The 20,127-nt window shown below is 46.6% G+C and overlaps 1 protein-coding gene across 1 annotated transcript in view; it reads left to right on the top strand.

Moving 5' to 3' along the window:
* Positions 1 to 43: 43 nt before the first annotated feature.
* Positions 44 to 20,127, top strand: part of EFHC1 (EF-hand domain containing 1) — a 24,991-nt gene continuing 4,907 nt past the window's right edge. The window contains exons 1-9 of the mRNA XM_080389594.1: positions 44 to 6,469; positions 11,719 to 11,940; positions 13,503 to 13,790; positions 14,241 to 14,390; positions 15,802 to 15,994; positions 16,304 to 16,524; positions 17,316 to 17,456; positions 18,666 to 18,879; positions 19,498 to 19,645. Coding sequence (XP_080245720.1) covers positions 6,098 to 6,469; positions 11,719 to 11,940; positions 13,503 to 13,790; positions 14,241 to 14,390; positions 15,802 to 15,994; positions 16,304 to 16,524; positions 17,316 to 17,456; positions 18,666 to 18,879; positions 19,498 to 19,645 — 1,949 coding nt within the window. The 5' untranslated portion in view covers positions 44 to 6,097. The remainder of the gene's footprint in view (positions 6,470 to 11,718; positions 11,941 to 13,502; positions 13,791 to 14,240; positions 14,391 to 15,801; positions 15,995 to 16,303; positions 16,525 to 17,315; positions 17,457 to 18,665; positions 18,880 to 19,497; positions 19,646 to 20,127) is intronic.

The raw sequence follows: 20,127 nt of genomic DNA, 5'->3' as shown, positions 1-20,127 counted from the left end.
AAACAGTGCTATGCTGCTGGAGGAGCAAAGTGGGCCAGACAACAGTGTCTCTGAAAACAGATCTATTAATAGGTGCTTTGCTGTGTCCTGTGTTTTGCAGACAGATTTGAAATTCATGTCCCTACTGACAAATTAAATATGAAGGGAGAGGGAAGCAAGTTTGGAGTACAGGAGAAGAAATCATAGGAAAGCCTTCAGGAGGTCATCTAGTCCACCCTTTCTCATCACCCTAGGCCTCCTGTTTTACATCCAGTCCAGCTTAGAAATTACTTACTTCATTTCCTACAGTGCATTTTGACATTACAGTGCTGATCTAACAGCAGATTTGCCTCAGGGGGCTGGCAAGTGGAGATGGTCCCACTTAAACCTCATCATACCCCTTCCCATGCACAGAAGCTCATCTCACCTCAGAGCAAGCTGGTGCCAGGAGACAGACCAGCAGAAAACAAATTCTACTGAAAAAAACGTCAGTAATTTTCTGCTGGTTTTAACTTTCAGCCAGCTCATTTGGACAACACTGCTGCCTGCAGGGAAGGGCTGGAGTGGAGGCCAGCGGCAGTTCCTCCTTGCACAGCAGCTGGTTACTCAGCTAGCTTAGCTGCCCTGATGGTCTTGCTCCCTCCATGGTCTCTGTGGGTCTTCTCCCAGTTTGGGGAAAGACTTCCAGCGGGAGCAGTGCTTTTTCTCACAGCCCAGTTTGCCTTGCTTTTGTGGCGGTAAAGCAGAATAAGCCACTGAGTGTGGGTCTGGCTGGACAGTACCAGTGGGCTCCTGTGCAAGAAGGCAAGTAAACCAGGCTGGTCCAGAGCTCCTTTCGGGGCTGAAACTGAGAGGGAGTGGGCATCACTGCTAATAGCAAACCCTGCTCTGCTGCTACCTAGAGTTACACTGGAACCAAAGGAAGGGGTCATCCAGGCATTTCCTTCTCTAAGGGTTTGAAAATAGATGACGTGTCCTGCCCTTGTCAAAGGAGGATGAGTACAGTAATGCTGTCTAGTTCAGAGGCAGGGAGAGCAGGTGCCTGCATGGCTTTTCTGAGGTATTTCTGTTTCTTCTTTCTGTGTCTTCTCTTCCCTGGTCCAGCAGAAGTGACAGCATGTCAGTGGTGGTGTTTTTACATATTCTCATGTTACCCCTCAGGTGAAGCCACTCATGTCCCCGTGCGGCCCTGCACTCAGACCTGGAGCTGACCTCCTGGTTATTATGATGGGTTGATTTAGCAGGGAACTGCAATATGGATCGCTGCTGCTGTGAGGATGCACCCTTGTGTCACAAGGGGCTCGCCAACACTGGAGATTTCTTCATCCTTGTCTCCATCCTCCTCCTCTTCCTCCAACCAGCTTATTTCTTTCCCTCATCCCCGGAATTCATCCTTGTGCCTTATGCACCTGGCTGCCTACCTGGGCAGACTCCATATACTGTGCAGTCTCCTGCACCTCAGCTGGGCCGGGACTGGAAAGTGGCTGCCAGTTCCCTCCTGAAAGCCTTGCTGTTGATTTGGGGGAGACCAGGGCTGGGTCAGAGAGAGTAAAAATGCTGCTGTGATAAACACTCAGCTTGTCCAAGAGCCTCTCGAGGCCTTTTCTTTGGGCTTACTGCTTGGAGCACACCTCCTTCCATCCTGATGTTCCTCTAAGGAGGCAAGGCTGGGAGAGGTGTACCAGAGGCAGGGTTTGGTGAACAGCTGACCACCAAAGGTTAAGCACATCTGAGATCCTGAAGGGACCAAGGTCCTAAACCTCTCCCCCAGGAATCTCTGGTCCTGAGACAGTATTTTTGCAGATCTTGCAATCTGGATCTGTAGAGGACAACTACTGAGAATTCATCCCGATGTGCCTTATGCTATTCCTTTTCAGGATTCATCCTGAAGGAACTTGAGGCTCACAGGCAGCCTCTGCTGTCTGCCGGTCCATGGGTGCTCTTAACTGCTGATAGCCACTGACAGAATTTGCTTGGTGTACAGAGCAGAAGGGGAGGATGGAGAGAGGTGCCTTAAACTTGTATTTATGCCTAATGATTTGTGTAAAAGGCAAGGACAGGTTCCTCATGTGCCTTGTAATTTACGTCTTTTACTGACAAGATTATTTTTAAGCACTGTTTGTTACTAAACAGAAATACAAAAGAACTTGTATTTTTCTCCCTGGGAACAGGGAAGGGTATGAGTTTTAGAAATTAACCACTCCCTTCCCAACTTCCCTCTGCTGACTTTGTGTTGTTGAAAACATTGATAATATTTTAAGCTTTGTACTGTACTGATCATTATTTAAAAATTCTAGTGAAAAAAAAAAGAAATCTGTAAAAGCATAACGAGTGGTGTGGTGTGAAATTCCCAAATGCACAACTACAGAAGGTTATGAATCATTAGGAAGAAAAGTGGATAATAATTACAGAGTGGATATATTAGACTGGGTAATAATTATAACAGTAATGAACAATAGGGTGTGGTTTTAGCTGTGCATCTCAAAGCACTTTCCAGGTTTCACAGTAACTCTGATTTCATTCCCTTTTCACAAGGAAGGTGCAGAATGGCTGCTCTGACACTGCTTAGAGGGATTTAAGTTTATTATCCACAAAAGTCCGTGGGTGTCCAGTTTTCCTTAATTTCTATCAGAGGTGAGCATCTACTCATTTGGTGGCCTGGCACCAAAGCAGTGCAGCTTTAGTGGCCAAGCAACGAATACAAGTGCCTGTTCAAGCACAACATTTCAGTGCCTGCTTAAAATTAAACCAAAGGGACACAACCATTGATGGACAGAAGGATATCAGTGAGTCAGATGTGAGCTTACATGAAATAAACCTAGAACTTCTGTTCTTCTTGCTGATAGCTGTGCAGAATCACAGAATAGCTGAGGTTAGAAGGGAGGCTATCTGGCTCTGCTCAAGCAGGGCCACTTAGAGCCAGTTACCCAGGACCATGTCCAGACAGCTGTTGAAGAGTCAAAGGGTGGATACTCTACAACTTCTCTGGGCAACCTGTGCCAGTCAGTAAAAAAGTGTCTCCTGATATTCAGAGGGAACTCCTGTGTTTCAGGGTGTGCCCACAGCCTCTGGTCCTGGCATCAGGCACCACCGAAAAGAGCCTGGCTGTGTCCTCTTTTCACCCTCCCCATGTTCCGTGTAACCAGCTCCCAAATCTTGCCAAGCAATGGGCCCACATTTTTCCTAGTCATCCTTTTGTTACCTATGTACCTATAGAAGCTCTTCTTGTTGTCTTTGACATCCCTAGCCAGATTAAATTCCAGGTGGGCTTTGCTTTCCTAACCTTGGAAATGGATGTTCAGATAATGTCTCTGTATTCCTCTGTATCCATGTACTTGCTTTCACCCTCTGTATGCTGCTTCTGTGTTTGAACTTTGCCAGGAGCTCGTTGTTTATCCACGCAGGCCTGCTGGCATTTTTGCCCAGCTTCCAGCTCACTGGGATGGACTGCTCTTGAGCTTGAAGGAAGTGATCCTTGAACGTCAGGCAGATTTCTTGGGCCCTGCTCCTCCCCAGGCCTTATGTCATGGGACTTTACCATGCAGGTGGAAGTCTTTGAAGAGGCAAAGTCTGCTCTCCTGAAGTCCAGGGTTATAAGGTTGCTTTTTACCCTCCTCTCTCCCCTCAGGATCTCATGGTCACTGTAGCCAAGGCTGTCTTTGACCTTCACATCCCCAATAAGCCCATGTTAGGGAACATGATGCCCAGCAAAGCACCTCTCCTTGACGCCTCCTCTGTCACTTGGAGGAGGAAGTTACCAGCACTGCACTCCAGGAACCTCCTGGATTGTTTTATGCCCTGCTATGTTGTCCCTCCTATCTGCCTGTAGAAGACCTTATGCACTTGTTATTTCTGGTTAGGCAGCCTGTAGCAGCCACTCGCTACATGGTCACCCACATTGGTCTTCTCTTTAATCCTTACCCATAAGCTCTCATTTGGCTCATCACCCAGGCAGAGCTCCATGCACTCCAGCTGTTTTCTTACACAAAGGGCAGCTTCCCCTCCTCATCTCCACCTGTGCTTCCTGAAGAGCCTGTATCCCTCCATTGCAACACTTGAGTCGTGGGAGCCATCCCACATCATCTTCCTGATCCCAGCAAGATCGTAGCCCTGCAGCTGCACACAGATCTCTAACTCCTCATGCGTGGTCCCCACACTGTCTGCATTACTGTACACGCATTTCAGAGAGACACCCCAGCATACTGATTTCCCAGACTGGGTTTTGGGGATTTCTCCATACTGGTGCCTTCCAGGCACGTCCTTGCTTACATGCAAGTGCTGAAGATGACCCTGCTTAAGTCCTGTTCTGTTTGATTTTGTGGTCCCTTTCTGTCACATCACTCTGTGTCCTCTGCTTATCAGCCCTGTCCATCGCTCCGTGACAGGGCTACTGGTAACTCTTTCACGTGTCTTCACTAGTTTAAACCCTCTTTATGGGGAGGATTGCGTGTGATCATGTACATACCCCTTCCCCCAGGATGTACACTTGGTGTGAATTTCAGTCCTCTGAAAAATCTGCTCTTTTCCCGTCTATTACCACTACACTAATAATTTTAATTATTACTTCTGACTGTAACATGCAGACCAAGGCTTCTGTACTGTTGTGTTTCTACCCACCAGAGGGCGAGATGTCTTCATCTGTGGCCGAAGAGGCCTCCAGCGCCACGAAAGCAGAGCCTCATAAAGACTTCCTTTTCCCTTTCAGGAGTAGGCAGTAGGGGATATAGGAGGCTAAAGAGGCTTGTCTTAACCTTGGCAAGTCGGACTTGCAAATACAGAAATTGATATCAAAGATGCAGCTGAATTCAGATCTTTTGAGTTCCGCTTTTAATTCCTCATTCCCCATTTCTCCTCTCTAGTGCTTTATGGTCATTATTTCAAAGTACCAGCTTCTGCTATGGCTTTGCTTAATCTCCCTTAAAACACACAGGAGGAATGTACTGGGACCACAGTCTTCCAATCCTGTCCCTGCTCACATTCAGAGCCTAAGGGCATACTTCGTGACCCTGGACAAGTCCCCTGGCCTTAGTTCCCCACTCACGCAAAGAGCAGGACAGCAGCACCCCTGTCCCATTGCGAGCTGTGCACAGGGGTACTCTGCCACCCAGCTGTTAAAAAATTGTTGTCATTCTCCTAGAGGATGACCCATAGCCCATGGAGGCAAGTTTCCTTCTCTGAGAAAGGCCCTGGTCTTTGCTAAGTTCAGGAAACCTGCTAAACAGTGCTTGGATATCACAGCATGAGAAATCAAAGAGAGTGTTTCGGTGCCAGCACCTGCATCTGAGTCAGCAGTCACATTAGCAGCTTGCTGTCTTTCAGATCCAGCTCTTTCAGCCCTACTTGGCCTTCACTCTATTATTTTCCTTTCTAAGCTCAACAGATTCATTCTTTATCTCCCACCGGCTGGCTTTCTTCTCTCTCCCATACCATGCTTAGACAGTCTGGCTGCATTTCTGTCTGCTTGACTTCTGCTTACAAAACACTCAGATCCTGCTGCCTGCCCTTGAATCGCAGCCTGGCCTGTCTTGTGTACTGCTGATAAAGACACCAAGGGAAAGACATACAAAACCCTCTTTTCTCAGTGGTGATTGACTTAGCTTTCTTGCATGTGGGGGTGACTTTTGCACAACCATATTTTCCTTGTTGGCTCCCCTGCTGCTGCTTTTTGCCGCTTCCTCACAAAGAGGTAAAAATTGTGTTTGTAACAGGAACTACGTCAGTGCTGCATATTACAAAACCCACTATTTCACAACTAATATACATACTGTATAAATCATAAACCAGCACAATCACTTCTCCTTTTAAGATGTTTTGAGCGCTCCAGCCATGGATTTGGCCCTCCACAGCTACTCCTCTCCCGGGTCATGGCACAGGTCAGGGACAACTCCCACAAAGCAGCCTGCATGCCACCACCCCTTTTGGAGGCCAAGAGATTTTAATAGCATTGACATAGTCCAGCTGTGCTGAGGGGGTGAGGGCCTGGCAGAGTCAAGCCTGAGTTGACGCTGCGGGATCCTAAGAGGCGCCGGCTGGCTGTGAGGGGGGAGAAGGAACACGGGGCGGCGGCCTGTGTTGGAGCAGGCCGAAGTGTGCCGAAATCCCTAAGAAAACAGGATTAATGCCTCCCACAGCTCCCGACACCGCCCCTTTTCCACACTGCGAGGACGAGGGCGCCCTAAGCCCCCTCCCCGGCGTTCGGGTACGGCCCGACTCCCCCAGCCCCCGCCCCGCGGCTCGGAGAGGCGCCCCGGCCGCGCTCCCGCCCTCTGGTTGCTATGGCAACCCCTTCCAGGGCTCACTGCGCAGGCGCGGCGCGGCCCACTCGGCGCGCATGCGCCCCCCCTCGGCGAGCCTGCGCACCAGGCCAGCCGCCCGTTGCCGTGGAGACGGCGTCGCCGTAGCCCGCGGAGGGGTCTCCTCCGCCGCCATGAGCTCGAAGCCGGTGCCGGGCTTGCCCTTCCTCCCGGGCTATGCCTTCAGGGATCCCATGGTGAGCGCAGCCGCCCCGGTGTACCCTGCATCCCGGAGATCCCCGCCCACGCCCCCCCCCCGGGATGCAGCCAAGCCCCTGGCCTGGCAGGTGCCTCCCTGAGAGCCGGGCCTGCACACCCCCGCCCTGCGCCAGCGGCTCGTCTGTGACCTGCACCCTGTCCAGCTCCTGCGGAGAATCTGGTACCCTCCGAAGACCCCCTCTGGGAACCTGGTTCTCCCTCAGACCCTCCTCTAACTCCCAGGGAGACCTGGTGCCCCTAAACTCATCTAATATTACCCCAGGGGACATGTTACCTCCTGAACCCACCCCAAGGGAGCCTCCTGTCCCTCAGACTGCTCTCTGATTCCCCCAAAAGGCCTGTTACCTCCAGAATTCACTTGATATCCCTGAGGGAACGTGGTGTCCTGGGAACCTGCTACCCCTCAAACTCACCAGAAGCCCTTCAGGGGACCTGGCACCTTGTGAAGTGACCCCCAAGGGACCTGGTGCCCTGGAAACCCATTGATGCTCCCCAGCAGACTTCATACCCACTGAATTTGCCCCCAGCAGGTCTTGATGTTTCCCAAAGCCAACAAATATTGCTGAACTCACATCTCGGGGACCTGAACTCACTCAACCCAGCTGGTATCCCCTGACCCCTACCCACAGCAGACCTGATACACCCAAGTTCTCCCAATGTAATTGAAAGTCTGTTCCCAGGGGACCAGGTATCCCTAAGCCCACCCTCCAGAGGACTTGGTACTTTTAAGCTTGTCCCCAGGGAACCCATTGCATCTTTCACCCATCTGATAACCCCTGAAATTGTCTTGATAGCTTTGGAGAGGTAGGTTCCCCTAGCCTCATTTGAGACCACAAAAAGTTTCTCTATAACTGCAGAACTACTACCTGCAGACTCTCCCCGTGGACATTTATTACCCCTGAACCCATCCAGTAGCTCCCCTGCCAGTTCATGTGATACCCCAAGGGAAGGAGTATCCCTAAACTCACTTTACAGTCTGGAAACATGATTCCCCCAGGAAAACTACTGTTTCTCTGAGCCATCTCAGTTTTCCCAAAGGGTTGTGTTCTGAACCTATTACTTGTTCTGAATCTGCCCTGAACTGAGACCCATAAACTCACATGATAGCCCCTCAACAGTCTTGATATACCCAGGAGAACCAACATTGCCCAAACCTAAAGCAGTCTTCCACTAGGAATTAATCCCCCAAACCATCCCATTACAGTTATGTCCTGGACCCTCCACCACCCTTAGAGGCACAAATAACATCCTGAAGTCGCCAATCTCCTGTGCAATCAATACCCTCCTGATACACCCTCCTCCGAAGCTCTGATACTTCCACAAATACTCTCCCAGTGTTGCCTGGAGAACTGAATCCTTGATAGTCCGTAGGAAACTAATGGTGTGGAACCTGAGAACCTGATAATCTTCAGAGAACTGGTATGCCTCCACAGAACTGATATCAACACAGCCTCCAGGATCATCCCAAGGAAGTGAAACCCTCTCAGCTGCTCCCAGGTTCCTTGGAAGAAGTGGTCTCATCCTCATTCTCTGCACTTGAATTGATACTAAATCAGTAAGCAGCCTCTCCTTTTCCCCATTCCCACTGGCCCACACACTAAGGATCTGAAAACCCCAAATCCTTCCAATATCCTCGAGGAAGCAGTACCACAGACAAGAACAGATACTCCCTGAGTTTCTTCCAGTACTGTTTCAGAGCAGCTGACAGCTCTGCCCTTCCTTCTCCCTGAGGAACTAAGATCTTAAGTCCTGATACCATTGCTCGACTTCAGCTCATTGCTACCAATGTCACTTTGAGAAATCAATATCCTGACTGCTTCCCTCAGAAGCAATACTCCCAGGCTTTTGTAGGGAACTTGCCTTACCAGGGCTTGCCTTAGATTTCCCTGGAGCTTAATATCCTTACGAACATTTCCATAAGGCTCTGTGTTCCAAGTGAGACCCTGTCTTCCCTCTGTTCCCTCCCAATACATCGAAGTTGCCTGGTCATCAGAACAGGGCCCCAGTATGCTTTGGTATTCCAGGATAAGGAAACTCATATACTTGTGTGTGAACATTTGTGATGGGATATGCTGTACTGAAAAAAAGAAGACACATGCTTTGGGGCAGTACTCCTTGTCCCATTGAAAACTGACACTTCTAGAACAAGCACTTCCGTGTCTTCCTGATATGTCCCCTGGATTGTGCTCTACAGAAGAGAGAACCTCTTACCAATCCAGTCTACCCTTTGCCAAATCTTCTCAAGTTATGGTGAGCCCCACTTCAGGCCAGGCTGCTCTGCTTTTCCCATCTCACTCACCGAGCCTCTTTACTTCCCAGGACACAGATCTCATTGAATCTTCCAGTGGAAATGCTGATTCTTACAAGGAGAAAAGCTTCCCTTCCATCTCCTGCCACTGCAATGCTTTCTGATATTTCTAGAGGACACTACAGTATTTCATAGGTATCCTTGCGACAGAAATTTCTGTAGCTCTTGATTGCTTCTCAGATGGAGAGGGGAGGAACCTCTAAAGGATCTTAGCGACACTGAAGGGATTGAGTGCTCCCTTAGGAAGATACTGTCCTAGGTTTCTTAGACCAGTGGTGGTATTGTCACTAATACCTGTCTGATATGATGTGCTCTTGATGAGGACTGTGCCATGATGGGCTTTGGTAAACCCAGACCAGATCATTCTGGATGCCTTTGTGGGAACCCAGTTTTCTCTGTTTTCCTAAATAGGACCCTGTCTTGTCTGTTATCTGTTCATGTGTGGATTAGGGCCACCCAAGGATAAATTCTCACCGTACCAGTCTTAGTAGTGCCTTCTGGCATGAACAGTCAAACTATTTTCTAAAACTCAGTGATGACTGAGTTCTTCAACAGTAAGCGGAGTCATTTACTCCTAACGAATACTCTTAATCATGCAGTAATAAAGGTTATCTCAGCTTAATATTATTTCCTCAATATAATTTATGATGTCTTGGAAATCTGCAATGCAAATTTCTGCCCCTAGCAAAATATTATTTCCTCTATCAGTAAAAGCCTACCTGCTTTAGTCATGTGAATGCTTCTGTTGACTTCTAGCTGTGCTGTGTGTACGTAAGAAACAGCCATGGGACTTAGCAGAGCAGATCATTACTTTAAAGTAACTTGAAGTATTGAACTATTGGTAATGTTTTAAGGAGATCTGTACTCCAGAAATGGTTTTGCAGTGTTCCTCAGGATGAGCCCTAGTGAGTGCTATCAACTCACTTTGCCACAGTTTTCCAGTCTATGAAATGGCCATTGCAATACTTGTTTTCCAAGTGAATGCTGAGAAGTGCTGAAGAAAACCTCTGTGTTCAAATAAGATAGTATTGTTACTGCTCAGTGCTCATGTGACAGGAGAAACAGAGACACTGGGAGGGGGAATGGTGTTTGTATGAAGTGTTATAGACTTGGCAAAAGAAGTACTTAATGGAATTTCTTCAGATATGGACTGGCAGCAACTGAGATTAGGAGTTTACATTCTGGGTTTTCCCTTTTAAATTTACATTAGTCACCTGATGCTGTGAGATGTTATCTGGCATCCATGCTCACTTGGGAGAGCTTATCAACTCTAGTAGTCTTATGAATTTATGAGGTGTTTTCTTTAGGCAACTGTGGGCCCTTAAAAGCCTGCGTACTTCTGACAAACACCGATATTGCCCAATTTAAAGACAAACTTCCTGGTTTTCCTTGAATATTTTTCCCACAGATTTCTCTTAGCATTTATTTAACAGAAGGAAATGGCAGTTCTGTGGCAGGGCTAATGTTTCTAAGAGGGTCTGCTAACATGTCTTCAGTAAACTCTTTTCACCTGAACTGTTTTCCTAACCGCTCTCTCCACAGCATTGCAAGATCTGTAGTACCAATTTAAAGAGAAAACAGGCAATTATGTGAAACTCAAGTGGGGGCCTTGAAGGTGTATATAAGATTAGAGGTTTAACCATGAGGAGTGAGGTAGGGGATGGAGAAGTGGCTCATATGCCAGAGGTTAGACTGATTGCAAGTTTGGGTCCGGAAAAGGAGCAGAAGCTTGTTTCTTTAGTGCTAGAAATGCGTACAACTGTGTTTTACTTGGCAAAAGTTAAGGTAAAGCCAGGGATTTTATTATCAAGGACTCAATTTCTCCTGCTTTTTCTGGAGCATTAAGTGTTGAAAGCCCAGTGGGGCCAGCCAGGCATGCATTATTTCAAATGCTTTCAGAATTGCAGGTGAAGTACCAGGTGTGGTGGATTGTACAGCAAGTTGAATAGCTTGATGTCACTCAAGTCTGATCCTAATCTTCGGTAGTGAAGAACAGGACTGCACTGACAGAGATTAGATCCTGTTCACAGCTCTGACATTTTTTTGTTGTGTGTCCTTAATCAAAGCAGGAACCTACCTGTGCCATCTGGGTAATTATTTAGCTTGAAGAATGGCTCAGTAGCTGACATGAGGCAGATAGCAGAGATAGGTAAAAGGCTTTGGGAAGCTCAAACCCGAGAATAAACCAACAAAACAAAAAATAACCGGTGAATCCTACAGCCAAGCATTATACAGTGCTCACATAGATCGAATTCTTCTTGTCTTATCAGGCTTCTAATTAGTCTGCTATAGGGTCTTACACTGTTGTCATTATTTAATGTGTGACCCTTGCACAGACTGTGGAGAGAGGTGGTGAAACAGCTAACATGCTTTGGTATGTTTCATAATTGCAGTTCTGTGAGCATGACACACCTTGATTTAGCCCAGCAAAGAAAATCCTATGAGCATCATCCCCAGGAGAGGGTTAACAAAATAAATAACAATGGAAAACACAGAGGGGTGCACAGCACCGTACAGCAATAACAGAGTGGGGTCCCATGATGCTCTGTACTGCCATAACACAAAGTAGGGAGCAAAGAGTGGGTGAGAGAAATGCTGGGGCAGATAGAGTGCTGTCACCCCATTCTCAGCACGGAGAACGTTGGCAACAGGTAAATTAAGTGATTTGAGTTCTTGGGAAGTGTGTGCCAGTGCTAGGATTTGAGTTCACTCTGATACTTTGTTCCTCCAGTCACTTAATGTTTTTTCAGCCTTCTTGACCTAAGTGTAAAATCTGATTGTAAATAACTGCTGCGGTAGGTTATAATAAAATGCTGAGGGGGCATTCTGGATGTTACACTCTTACTGTTTTTCTGTGCTTTCAGTAGCTGTATCTACTAAGTGCATGCAGTATTTTAACAACTGGATTCCCTTCTACAGAAAACATCTTTTCATCGGTCCCAGACACTGGGCTACAAAAATGGATTTGCCTTTTCACGGCTGCCCACAGTGGGGATTGGCAGGGAGCGACTATATACGAATCAGCTTTCTCAAGCTGAATTAGATGAATTATCCAACAAGAGACCCACGCTGACGTATGGGCAAGCCAGGCAGGCTCCACCTTCCAGCTTCATACCAGCGCACGTGGCTTTTGACAAAAAGGTATAAAGAAGCTTATTCCAGGAATATTGCTGGCCAAGTTCAGAGACAAACAGTCAGCTCTAGGGTTCATGGGACAGTGTACAGCAGTTTTCAGATGCCATAGCCCTTAGTCAGAGACAGCTGAGCCCCAGACTGAAAGAGGCTTTCTTTGCTTGGGAGGATTATAATACGTAAACGATGTAAGACATTCCCCACAAGTTACGCTACAGCATTTCCAGCAGGCATTGGAAAGGAGGTTTGATTAACTCTGGAAAGCTTCGGTTTGTAACCATTGCCCTGTAAGTCACAGCTTGGCCTTCTGTGTTTCCAAAACTACATTGAAATTGTAACTGAGCTTAAAATGTAAAAGGCGGTCTGCACTGGGGACCCTCTTTGACTGGTTTAACTGTGGTCTATCTATTTATAATTGTGTTTGTCACCACAGCCTGTTACAGCCCATACTGCTCCACTAGTGCTTCCTGTGTTACATCTTGGTGGTTGTATCAGACTAGGAGGTGGTTATGTGTCTGCTTGGAGCAGTCCTGAGCTGACCCTTGATTTTAACTCTGCCAGTGGCACAGACCGCAAGCTCGCAAGTGCAGCCGCAGCCACGGACAGAGCAGTGGCTGCAGAGCATGTGAGCTCAGCAGACTTGAGCACGTGTGGGGATTTACACGCTGTCTGGCAGGCCTGGTAAGGCAGTTTGCAGCCAACCCTCAGCCCATCTGTGAGACAGTCTGGGCAACAGATGTGCTATGTTAATTACTGAGGCTGTTCCTTCAGACTAATGTAGATGTTGCTGGTTAATCTGTCAGATACTTTTCTGCCCTTCATTCAAGCCAGAGTAGCAGCAGGGGCCCCAGTGCTGCTGGGGGAAGTCATGGTCCCTTTCAAAGCACTTTTGCTGGCTGGTAGGAGCTTGCTGGCTTTATCATCACTTAATTACCCAGGCCTTTGGGTTGATGTAGGCTGGATATGCAAGGCCCGATTGGCCGCTTATATCCTCTTAGGGGCATTAAATGGTCTTGGAGGGAATATTCCTCATACTTTTGCCGAGCACAGGAGCTGTGATTGACTGGCTGATTTGTCTCCTTGTTTCTCAAGGACAGATTAGCTTTTGCTTTCAGTGCTGAATAGATGTGACTTCAGATATTAAAATCTACAGATGGGTTGAACACTTCACTAAAATCTCCTGATAGCTTCCCTAAGTCAGGGTCTGCAAAGCTGACAATAGTAAAGAAAGTAATATGTGTCAGTAAACTAGATTGCTGGCAGTAACTGAGCACCTGGCAACAGGTGAAATAGCAGGTGATCTAGAAGGAGTAGGGAAAAAGACTGTATTTTTTATACCTGTGCAATGCATACCAAATTTGTAAAAGGCAAGTCTTGATAAAATCCCTCATGGTGCCTCTGCCATCAGTCACAGATTAGGCTACAGTTGTCTTTGATGCTTTTGTAGATTACTGTCCTCTAACTTTGCACTGCCAAAGCAAATTACAAATATATTATTGGTCTTAATAGACTAGTCATGGTATTCAGTTTGTTTCTTTCTCTCTCCCTTTGCTATATGGCCCCTTTGGCAGATTTTGAAGTTTGATGCCTATTTCCAGGAAGATGTACCTCTCTCTGCAGAAGAGAATTACCGGATCCGCCAAGTGGGTATCTATTACTACTTGGAAGATGACAGCATGTCCGTCATAGAACCTGTTGTGCAGAACTCTGGTCTTCCTCAAGGCAAACTTATGAGACGCCACCGGGTGCCCAAGAATGACCGTGGGGATCATTACCACTGGAAGGATCTAAATCGGGGCATGAACATCACTATGTATGGCAGGACCTACCGAATAGTCAACTGTGACCTGTTCACGCAGGTGCGTTGCTTGTACAAAGAACACTGACAGAAAGAACCCTGGGAGTTACAGGTGGACAGACCTGTTAGAGTACAGTAGTCTGCATCTGTAGCTTTCACAATAAGGTTGCTTGCAATCTTTCAGTTTGCTTTTTTGCTCTTTCTTCAGATCAAGGTAAACTGTGAAAGTGTGAACCTGCCTTGTGAGAACCTTCAGTGTGGTCTCACATGCCTGTTGGAGATGTTTGCATAGGTCCTTCCTGAGCTGAATGTTTTCATGGGCCACTTCCCAAGGCCAAAAAGGGAAGAAGTCCATTTGCTGTTGCAGTAGAATTACTCCTGCAACCTGGTGGTCCGTGACGAATGATCTTGCAGTATTCTGACAACACTCATCTCAGCCCATCTGTAATCTCTAGTTACATCTTACCTTCAGAACTCACGGCACCATTAATACCTCAAATGACCTTTCTAGGTGTTCCTGGAGAGCCAAGGAATTGAACTGAACCCTCCAGAGAAAATGGTTTTTGATCCTTACACAGAACTGCGTCGGATGGCTATGCGCAAGTACACCACACCGTCAGATTTCGACCAACTGAAACAGTTTCTGACTTACGACAAGCAGGTGAGAGAGCTGGTAGTGATTACCGGTATTACAGACTATATGTTATTGAAACCTGAGTCTTGTGTCTGCAGCCTTATTCTGAAAAATCTCACTCTGCTGCACAGACTCTAGATTTGCTCCATTCCTGGCTTTAGTGAGAAACAAAATGTTACGGTTTTGCTGGGCTTTGTGCCTGGTAAATAGCTTCTCTTTGGGTTGCAGAGCCTATGCTCTAGATCATCCATTTCTCTCTTGTTTTCTGTTGGGATGAGATAAGCCACTGGCCTCGGGAAGTTAGCGGCCAGATGCAGTTCTAGTACAAATGGGTGTGCTGCATCCACTCCTCTCTTCCCCTAAATCATCGATGGCAGGTGCCAGGGCGGACAATTTCAGACAAACACAAATGCCACTTGCTCTGACTGAATTCTCCCTGTGCACACAGTTGACTAACACTCTTCTCCCTGCTCCCCTGGATCTTCTTTTCATCTTGCAACAATGTATGAAACCCTATAGACTACATCTATACTAGAAAATAAAACAGGACTGGACATGACCTGAGTTCTGCATGTTGTCCCTGGCCAGCTATCCATCAAGCACTTCCTGAACATCATCTAGCTGTTAGCATAAGTCAGGATCATATTCAGTTGCCGTTTTGGATGTGTTCACCCTGTTTTGAGGGAAGAAGACAGTTTTGCTGTGTGGATGCAAGCTGGGCCATGCCTACCATTCTATTGCGAGTTTAGCCTTAGTGACTCAAATCTGTGCTGGGCCAACTCCGCCTGCAATGGCTACTGGGCTGTCTGTTTGGGAGCTGTACCTTGGGGAACTATTGAGCATTGCAGTGTGAGGAGTTTGATTTCTGTAGCATTAAAAGACAGTATTTTCACTACGCAGAAACAAGACGGGGTCTGCAGTGAATGCAGCCTCCTCAGGACTGCTGAGTGCATTCCTCTCTGCCTTCCTCAGCATAAGAGTAGTGAAGAATTGGCCACGAAACCTCTAAGAGGTTTAAGAGTCAAAACAAGATTCTATCTTGCTGTATTAAGTTTCATTATAAAAATCACTTCCCTTAAGGCTACTTCCCTACTTATTCCTGGGCAATTATTTTCTGCTGCTTTTTAATCACTCCTCCCACCATTTTTCCTCATGTTTCCTGAACTAAATTTCTTGTCTTAGCATAAACTGTTCTCTCTCTCTTGCTGCTGTCAAGGTAAGACAGGTCTGTCCAGCATTCCAGGTCACTGCTGCCCTTACCACTGCTGCCTTAGCAGCCCATTCATCCCAGTACCCACAGAACAAGGGCTTGGTTCTTCTGGAGAAGATTGGTTAGATGCCTCCAATCACCCAACTGATTTCAACCACTTCCTTTGGACAAAAGGATTAGTAACTCTAATCCATATTTGTCTTCTCTGCCTCTTTTTCTCCACCCCAGGTTCTTCGCTTCTACGCCATGTGGGATGACACTGACAGCATCTTTGGTGAGAATCGGCCTTACATCATCCATTACTACTTGGCAGATGACACGGTGGAGGTTCGGGAAGTCTACAAGCAAAATGATGGTAGAGACCCATTCCCGATACTGATAAAACGCCAACGCTTACCCAAAACCTTTGTGGACAAGAAAAGTAAGTTTAGATTGGCCAGCACATCTGTCTCTGTTAAAGTGCCTTGCTGGGTACACGCATATGTGGTGCCTGTGTCAGAGGTTCACCGAGTCTGGAGATTTTTTGCTGAGAACTCTCCAAGTGTCATTGTTTTTTAGCCAAAGAAAAGTTCTCTAAATGATCACTACATTCTTTATCTTTTGGGAAACCGTGGCAGAACAGCAGTACCAACAGGTCCCTGGAGCTACTTACACAGCTTGCTTTTGTAGCACTAGAAAATGTTAACATCTACCTGATTGGTTTTTTTCCCTTTTATTCCCTTGTTCTTAGAGACCTTCCCAAGCTGTGTGCTGGAGATCTCTGATCAGGAGGTACTTGAGTGGTACACAGCTAAAGATTTTGCTGTTGGCAAATCTACCACCCTCCTCGGACGCACCTTCTTCATCTATGATTGCGATGAGTTCACACGAAACTTCTACTGTGACAAGTTTGGCATCACAGACTTTCAGCCAGTGGAAATAAAGAAGAAACCACTTGAGGAAGTTCCACAGGTACTGCAAACAATTTCTTAAGGAAGGGAGGGAAGGAAGCAGTCAGTATAAGCTCTTGTAGTGAAGTATAGGTTCAGCTTAATAAGAACCTATAGTAGATAAGTTTGGCTTAAACAAAAGAGCAAGTTACTTGAAAAAGACAAGACAAGAATGGTCATAATTCATATCAAAATGAAAATCTTCTGAAACAGCTGATTTCTATTACTGTAAAGGACAAAGCACTTGCTGATAGTGATGGGAAGAACTCTGGTTCTGTCTATACTAGAAAATTACACAGTGTTAGGGTTTGGTTTTGGCTGGAAAGTCAGCTGGCATAGTCTGACTGCACTCATACTACTAAACTCTCCCTCACCCTCCAAAACTGTTGCTGAGTCCAAACTGCCTCCTGAGGATGGTCACAGGCCTTGTTACCTCCCAAACCAAGCCTAGGAATGGTTTACAGTGCTAGCTGGCCTAGACCACAAACAGGATGTGGATTAGTTTAACAGTGTAACCATACAGATGACTGAGTTCCTGTGCACAGGAAAGTTTAGTTATTAGTATAGCCAGTCTCTTTATTCACCTGGCTTTCTGAATTTCCATTTTCTTAATTCTTTTAAATATTTTCTATAAGTAAAGGGTCCAAAACATGGCCAGGCTAGTAGCATCTCTACTGGGCAGGATGTCACAGCTATTGCTACCTGGTGACAGAAGATTTCTTTCCAAACAGATGGTTTCTGATAAACTGTCTTGCAAATATTGTCTTGTTCTAAGTTTCAGCTGTTTGTGTTTGATATCTCCTCTGGATGCAGGTAATTCCTCCCTATAATGGTTTTGGCATCCTTGAAGACTCTCTCCAGAGCTGCTTTTCTCTGTTTCCAAAGCCTCCCCGGAAAGATGTAATTAAGATGCTAGAGAATGACCACAAGGTGCTGCGATACCAGGTGGCCCTGGTAAGTGCTTTCCGTGATGGTATAGCCCCAGCTTATGTTGTAGAGTCAGAAGGATGAGAGGAACAGCCTACTCAAAGCTGTTAGCAAATTCTCCTCTGTGCTGGTGGGAAGAGAGCTCCCCAGGCCAACACAAGTGCCCCTCAGGGGATGCCATTGGGTTATTGTGTACTTGCTGTGACAGTTAGTAGGACGCAAAGGTAGAAAAAAACCACAAGGACAGAAAGTACCAAATAGACATGCTAGAAAACCACAGCCATTTATGGAAAAACTCCCACTGACATCAGCACGTGACAGATGGCCCTAACATAAACAGCATTGCAACTGGGCACTGTGCCTCTGCCTGCCTTCAACCGCTGCCACAAGCATGAGCTTGCTGTCTCTGCTCCTGGCTCCCAGCACCTGTTCTTCTCCAGGCAAGTTCTGGCCACAGCAGCCAGCAAGGGGCTGTGCTAGCTGAGCAGCCACGTGCCAGCATAGAAACTGGGGAGTCCATGGGGATGGTGCTTTCCACACACAACAATGGCATTCAGGCCCTGGCCTTTGTGCCAGCTTTATAGTTGGTTTATGCAAGGAGCCTCTGGCACATCCGGAGGTAGCAATGGCATTTCCTGTGCTGCCTGGTGCTTGCCCTCTCCAAACACTTAGGGTGAATAAGGGCTTTCTTTTTCCTATTGTCCAGGAGATCCTAAAGGTCACAGCTGATGAGTTCAGATCCACTTAATTTTAAACCAAGCAAGTAAAGCTACTGGTGTGTCAAGGGAGTGTCTTCCTGTGACTAAGAGCTGGAAGCAGCACCAACCTCTCTCAGGCACTCATTATAATGAAAAATACAACTTTAATACTGAATTTTACAGCCAGTCTCTCTCTGTAATGAATCATTCTATATATGATATTCCTTTCTCTTGGATTACTCAGTCTGTGGAAATACTGAATGTACTGGGTCATTGCAGCCCAGATTCTGCTTCTGTTAGCCTGAATAGCACAAGTAAAATTTGAAATTCAGATACTTAATGGTGTCTAGGGCTTTGTTATGATATGTCAGTGTATCTGTAGCTTTTGGTCTACATCAAGTGCTTTGTTTAGTTAGCTATATAAAAAAAGCCATGAACTGTGGATGCTTATGAGTGGATTGCTAGGTACTCCTAAGCACCCCAGGAAAGAAAAACCTTGTTCAAATGTTCTTTTCCAAAGCCACTACCTTTCCTCTAGGAATCACCAAACCCCGAGGACAGAAAGCGTCGTTTCATCCTCTCTTATTTCCTCTCCAATGATATGATCAGCATCTATGAACCCCCAGTCCGTAACTCTGGCATCATTGGAGGCAAATACTTACGCAAGACCAGAGTTGCCAAACCAGGCTCTACTACAGAGAATGCCATGTACTATGAGCCCTCTGACTTCACCATTGGTTCTACAATTGAAGGTAAAATCCAGCCTGGATTGATAATACTCTGAGCATTGCTTTTCAGTGTCTGCTCCGATATGTTTTTATTGCACGGACGGTGCATATACCTTCCTTCACTTGAAAGATGAGTTCCTTCTGGGCCTCATCACATTTGAGTTTCCAGATCACCAGCTGGTGCACATTCATATCACTCTGTCACTGTCAATGTTTGGACCTTTGACATTATTATGAAAAGAGCTATGTTCTTCATAGTATGTGTTCAGTGTGCATTTTGGGACCTGCTGGTTTCGCAGGGTTAAAGCTATGCCAGATGACTGCCAACCGCAAAGGCCATCAATCTATCCTGTAAGGAAAATAAATGTAATAATGAAATATTTAGAAACACACCAGTGCTAATGGGGAAGTCATTGTAGGTCCAAGCATGGGGTCTTTGCTCTCAGCAGCAGCTTTTCTGGCAGAAAAACTCCCTTTGAGTCAGTGAAACTATTCTCATGAGAAGGACTGAAACAAACAGCAGAGCTCGCTCAAACCTGAGCCCAGCCACAAGAGAGAAACTATGCTTTCTCCTGGATGAGGAAGTAACTTGCCCATGCTGAAAGACAAGTAACACTGCTTTCTTTAATGTCTCTTCCCCAGTGTTTGGTCACAGATTTGTTATCACTGATGCTGATGAATATGTGCTTAATTACATGGAGAGCAATGCAGAGAGTTTCCCTGAGGCAACACTGCAATCCCTGAGGGATCATTTTCACCCACGGCAGGTGGTAAAAGAGACTGCCAACAGGTAAGCTTCAAAGGATGACATTGTGAAGCTAAATAAGACTCAGGGTTGACAGCTAAGGGCATTTCCAGCAGCCTCCATGGGCTCCAGCCCGCTGTCTAATGGCTGCTCAGCTGATTATTCAGCTCCAAGAGCCTGTGTCTGGGCACATACAGAGAGGGTCAGGTATGTACAGTATGACGTCGTGACTGCTGCTGACCCAAAAGCCTTGCGAGACAGCTCTGGCTCAGAAACAGAGACACTTCCAGCTAAATGGATGCAGTCATCTTTTCTCAAAAGAGAGCAGTTAACTGTGTCAGATGCTGCTAACAGTATCTCCATGTGCCACTAGATGGTTGCAGGCTCAGCAGAGGGTTGGTGGAATCTTTTTTTTTCCATTTGTTCTGGCTGTGCTTATCAGCCCATCAAACCCCGGACCACATCTTTTTTAGCTGTCTGGACCCATTTTGGGTGAATCAGTAACAACCCTATTAGCTCAAAACACA

This window comes from Falco punctatus (genome assembly GCF_963210335.1).
Source record: "Falco punctatus genome assembly, chromosome: 5".
NCBI classification, from domain to species: Eukaryota; Metazoa; Chordata; class Aves; order Falconiformes; family Falconidae; genus Falco; species Falco punctatus.
This window is presented reverse-complemented; position numbering and strand designations above follow the sequence as displayed.